This window comes from Tarenaya hassleriana, unplaced genomic scaffold (assembly GCF_000463585.1).
Source record: "Tarenaya hassleriana unplaced genomic scaffold, ASM46358v1 Cleome6, whole genome shotgun sequence".
Classification (NCBI taxonomy): domain Eukaryota; kingdom Viridiplantae; phylum Streptophyta; class Magnoliopsida; order Brassicales; family Cleomaceae; genus Tarenaya; species Tarenaya hassleriana.
In genome coordinates, this window is record NW_010968505.1 from 5,147,757 (window position 1) to 5,153,483 (window position 5,727).

At 39.4% G+C, this 5,727-nt stretch overlaps 1 protein-coding gene across 1 annotated transcript; it reads left to right on the forward strand.

Moving 5' to 3' along the window:
* The first annotated feature begins 3,415 nt into the window (after positions 1-3,415).
* LOC104799656 (gibberellin 3-beta-dioxygenase 3) lies at positions 3,416-5,670 on the forward strand. Its single transcript, XM_010522297.2, has 3 exons — positions 3,416-4,128; positions 4,916-5,172; positions 5,281-5,670. The coding sequence occupies exons 1-3, from the start codon at positions 3,542-3,544 to the stop codon at positions 5,610-5,612; spliced, it is 1,176 nt and encodes a 391-aa protein (XP_010520599.1). The 5' UTR covers positions 3,416-3,541; the 3' UTR covers positions 5,613-5,670.
* Positions 5,671-5,727: the final 57 nt, after the last annotated feature.

Sequence of the window (5,727 nt, forward strand, 5' to 3'; positions counted from 1 at the left end):
GAAACCCGCATTTCCCACACCCACCCCTTCCCAGGTTATTTCTAGCTTTTGGATTTGAATTGAATTTCAAGTCTAGGCCTTTAAGATCTTTATCGATAAAGAAGATAAATATGAAGTCTTTACACTGCTTTGATCATGGCCCCTCTCAAATATCAGTTTTGTAAACTTTGTTTGTTACCTGTTATCCTTGAATCCATAAATACAAGATTCTTTCTTACTCCTCTCGGTTTTGTTGCTCGGAAATGGCAGTGCCTGGTTTTTCCTTGTGTGTTTCTAGTTTAACCAAGAGTCTGACACTGGGGAATAAGCTGAGTCTCTATGTGCTATTTGTATGAAGAAACAGTAGCTGTTCATAATATGTCAGAATCAATAGTTGCTGTTTGTATTCCTTACCGATCTGTCATTTAACAGAAAACCGACGAGGGAACTTAACTTAGGTAGAGGAATATGTACCATTCGGAATTTCGGATTCTGTTGATTATGTATGTTTTGCTGACTTGGCAAATATAGGTAGTAAGTGAGACACTATTGTTCTGAAACATGAATCCTGTCTACATTTTATTCACCATTGTTGAACTTAACAGTTCGTTGTCTCTGAGCTCTCAGAACTTTATATGGACTGTATCGGTGTCCAAAATGGCGTAACCTATTTGCGTCAAGATCAGACAATATATGCTCGTGAAACAGCTGCAACAAATCCGTGACCAGACAACAGAGGCAGGTGAACCAGGTATGTACGATAGAATCGTTTGGTTACGGGCATTTTTTTGCACATTTAGAGGCTCTTACTGTGTGTGATCTCGAGATCATTGTGAAGCCCTTAAAGCAATGAGTATCTGTAGAACATTTGTTCAGTAGCGTTCAAGTAGCCATAGTTGGAATTCCTCCTCAAAATGCTTTGGATAAGACTGAACCATAGCTTGAACTCTTCATGCTATAGGACTCAACATGGGCATTTGTTGGGGATGGTCACGATTCTGGTAGCCTAAGATTTTTGGGGTACCCGACTCCTAATTTGAGCCTCTCGATCGGACCCGAGTCTTACGTGTCTCTGAGTTTCAGATATCCTTGGCATACTCCAAATGTTCGGATACTTGCGGGTTATCCGATCAGTGAGGGCCAGAGGGCGAGTCGAGGAAAGAGAAAGAAGTCGGAAGAGGGTGAGGGGAGGGGGGAAAAACGTATATGAGGAGCGAGCGAGACGATGCGTTAAAAAACGAGGCAAGTGGGCGAGGGTGAAAGTTAGATGGTAGTGATGGTATTTTGGAGTAAGAGGCAAGCTTTTATTGTATTTTAATTTGACTAGCCTTCTATCGATTCTTGGTGAAAAATGTTATACAAGCATAGACTAACTCTTATATTGGCGATGCACAAAGATAAACTTTAGTGACTGAACCATTTGAAACCCAACTCTTTTGCATAATTTACTTCATCATCATTGGCTATGGATGGGTTTCTGGGTTGATGATATGTCTCCCCTCTCTCTATGTATCCCTATGTGTGTGTTAGGGTTGAAACCCATCATCTTATCTATGTCGATATTTGAGTTTCAGATACCAATTGTTGGGTGTTCTAATAAGGTTTAGGCCCTAACTCCACGTCTCAAATCCCTCTCTTTTTTCGATGTGGGACATTTATCATGTTTCAAATGCTCGGGGTACCCGTTGATGGTGATGGGGCAAACCTAACCCTAACCCTAGACGAGTTCAAGTTTACTTGGGTTTTATTTTGGATTTCCTACTTCGTCTTGCCCTTACCGCTCGCCTCGCCCTGCCCTTGCCGCGCTCACCCTTCAAGTAGCCTCCAACCCCTCGTCCTACCTCGCTCTTCGTCGTGAACCTATAACCTCAATCCTAGATTAGTCCGTGATTCTCGCTGGTTGACTGACCCCTTAACCCGAATCATAGGCTGGATCTTCGCATTTCGTTGGACCTGTATCCGTCTCTTCGGTAGATGGATATATACCTTATTATCGAGTATCGAAAATATGGGTTTCCCGGGCCGGTGTTTATGAGATTCCCAAGAGTAAGCAAGATTGTGTATACGGAGAAATATTTACTGAAAGTTTCTCGAAGATTTACCTGAAAGTGAGGGATATTGGATAACTTTTACCCCGAATTTCCCGTTTTCCCATGTTGTCCTTGGGATGAAGTAACCGTGAGTGAGTGGGGGATCCACCCAAAAAACATAAACAAAAGATTTCCTGTCGGAAAATTACAAACTCTTCAATCAGGATCAAGGGCCCACATTCATTTCTCATTTTTTTTTATATTCTGCCTCTTGTAAATTTTGGAAACTCCGTTAATGTTTTAAATTAGTCTAGTTTCATGAATAAAGACTAACGAGTCGTATATATAAACTCAACATTTTTTATATAATTTTTCGCTCAGTAAAATTACAAAAATCCACGTGTCTTTATTGTGTTACATGAACCCTGAATTCCGACCGGAAAACGAAAGACAATTCAGAAACGCTACGTAATGTATTTTCCAAAAACTAGATTCATTGAGGTCAACTATGTGTATTTATACCGTATGCGTAAATATGTAAATATACAATATTTTTAATTATATATGTGTGTGTATAGTGAACTTGGTCACATTACGTACGACGTATTATAAATTATAAAATTCAGTACAAGTTCGTTCTCGCCGCTTGCAAAGCAGATTCGAGATTTTGTTTTTGGTACCTTTGCAAATTCCAAATAATTTTTGTAATTACGATTTCCAAGAGCGTCCAAAGATTATTATTTTTTTCATCTTTCTTTGATCAAATCTCTAAGGTTGATTTTTATCCATTTATTAACGGAAATTTGTAAAAGTATAAATATTGGCAAGGCAAGGCTTCAAGCCTTCAACAATCTGTTTGTGCCTATTGATGTATTGTATTATATACTATATGGTTGGTTTATTGGGTGGTTCTTCGTCTATATTTCCATCTAAAACTATACTTTTCGTTAGAATGTCCAAACGAGTTCAACTCGCGAGGTGGTTCGTTACTGATTCGTCACGAGCCGAATTGAATCATCGTTTTTAAGGCTCGTTTGGAAACTTTATTGATGATATATACAATTTCTTTTGTATACTTGCTTCTGATATATTAAAATATAATTATATTTGTTTGTAGTATGTGACCCGACTCGTTTAACTCGAAAAATTGTTGAGTCGATGTGAGCCAAGATTTTTCTATCTCGTTTTCGAGCTCAAAACGCGTCGAGGCGAATTTGAGTCGAGGTAGCTCGTTTGGCACCCCTACTCAAACCCGAACTTTTCACAATCAACCAAAATATCGTCGATTAATCGAAAGCCCTTCGGGGTAAGAAAGAGTCGCGTATACATATAGAGAGAGAAATAAGCATGCAAATAAACACATATTAATGCGTACATATCTGTATATATGCTTATTTAATTGGTTTTAATGACAAGTGATCGGTGCCCTTATCTCTATTAAACAGTAGTTTCAGCATCAGGACCAGACGGCAGTCTTTTATATTTTATTACCGGATACTCGATCGACAAACAAACATTTAATCTTATATTTCATGCTTCATACATATATATATATATATATATATATGTTGAGAGTTACAACACATTTCACCATCAAAACCCCCGAAACAGAGAAAGAAGAAAAAAATCAAAGAATGATGAGCTCACCATCAAATTCAATCACACAACTCTTCAAAAACAAACCTGTGAAACATGACCACATTATCCCGCTAGACTTCACCAGCGTCAAAACCCTACCGGATTCTCACGTCTGGTCGGCCCCGAGCCCGCTTCCGGAACCAGAGGCTCTGTCCATCCCAGTCCTGGACATGAACCACGCGGTCAGGCCTTCGCTTCTCCGGCAGGCCTGTGAGGAATGGGGAGTGTTCCAGGTCATTAACCATGGTGTTTCCGAGAAGTTGCTTCTGAATGTCGAGTACCAAACAAGGAGGCTGTTTTCGCTGCCCATGCAGCGGAAGATCCTAGCCGTCCGATCGCCGGACGAGAGCACTGGGTACGGCCTGGCTCGTATCTCGATGTTCTACGACAAGTTTATGTGGTCGGAAGGGTTTTCCGTCATGGGATCATCATCTGTCCGACACGCCAAACTGTTGTGGCCTAATGATCACAAAATCTTTAGGTACGTCCTTCCTTTTTTTTAGTTATTTATAATAATTTTTTTTACAATTTAGATATATATATATATATCGTTGGTCGGATTATATCTGGTTTCTGAAATCCGGCTTAACATGTGTTTCCTGTCTCAATAAGAAAATACTTGTACCGCCTCTTTTACAGATGCCATCATGCCACATGGATTGATGAGAAAACCCAACAAATATATACTCCTATACATGTGGCAGCCCCTTTATATTTATTTATCTTTTATAGATGGTAGGGGCTGTGGTTCATCGTTTAAACCGAAGAAAGAACATATATATATATATAGATTATATATAACAAAACCATGCATGGATAATGCATATCTCTTGTATATTCGACGCATAAACACCTTTTATTTACGTGAAATTGGTTACAAATTCTCTCTTTTTTGTGATAGGTGCATTAGGTCTTTTGTTTTTTAACCAAGTTTAGAACTGATAGCGATATACAGTTTTTGTATATATTAGATGAACATGTTTGGAGCTTTTCGTAATCAATAACCTAAACATACCAAGTAACGTACTTTTTTCCCGCCAAACTGAAATTAATATTACTAATAAATCCGATTATGAAACACTGATTACTTAATTATAGTGAATTGACACAAAAAAAGAAGAAAAATTGTACAAATAGTTTGGCTTTAATCCTAAATTAGGAAAATAACACAGGCGTTAAATATTTCTTTTATATTTTGGAGGTAATTTATTTTATTATATATATATATATATATATGTGTGTGTGTGTGTGTGTTTATTTTTATGTAGTGATGTGATGGAAGAATACCAGAAGGCTATGGAGACCCTAGGTCGAAGACTCATCTGCATGTTGATGGACTCACTTGGACTGGCCCAAGAAGACGTAGGTTGGACCGTACCGGACAGAACCGGGTCAAGACCGGAAATTCAACCCTTTTTGCAGCTGAATTCATACCCGGTCTGTCCTGAACCGGATCTAGCCATGGGGTTGGCCCCTCACACCGACTCATCCCTCTTCACCATCCTTCACCAAGCCAACATCCCAGGTGATTGTAACATTTGATTTACATACACATACAAATTAAGCACCTTGACATATACTATGGTTGGTCCAATGATAATATCATGGATAATGTTTATAATTATAATTACAGGCCTACAGATCCAAAGATCAGAAAGAGGCGGAGCTTGGAGCACTGTGGACCCCATCCCCGGAGGTCTTGTCGTGATAATGGGCGACGTGTTCCACATGCTATCAAACGGACGGTTCAATAACGTAATGCACCGCGTGGTCGTGAACAGCACGCGCCACCGTGTCTCCGCCGCGTATTTCTACGGACCGCCGAGGAGCGTGACGGTGGGACCGTCGTCAAAATTGATCGACGAGGATCGCCCTCGGATGTATCGGGATGTGAGTTGGGGCGAGTATCTCGAGACGAAAGCGACTTACTTTGACAAGGCTTTGGCTTTGTTTCGTCTTTGTTGAAGAAAATATCTTGTGGAACCGTGGAGTATGTACTTTTAATAAATTTGAGGTTGTCGTCCAGTTTTCATGAGAATTTTGTTTTTGTTTTATACATATATATATATATATATATATA

Coding starts and splice junctions, on each gene's coding strand:
- LOC104799656 (XM_010522297.2), top strand. CDS start 3,542: ATGCTTCATACATATATATATATATATATATATATGTTGAGAGTTACA. Junction 4,129..4,915: donor AATGATCACAAAATCTTTAG/GTACGTCCTTCC, acceptor ATTTTTATGTAG/TGATGTGATGGAAGAATACC. Junction 5,173..5,280: donor TCACCAAGCCAACATCCCAG/GTGATTGTAACA, acceptor TTATAATTACAG/GCCTACAGATCCAAAGATCA.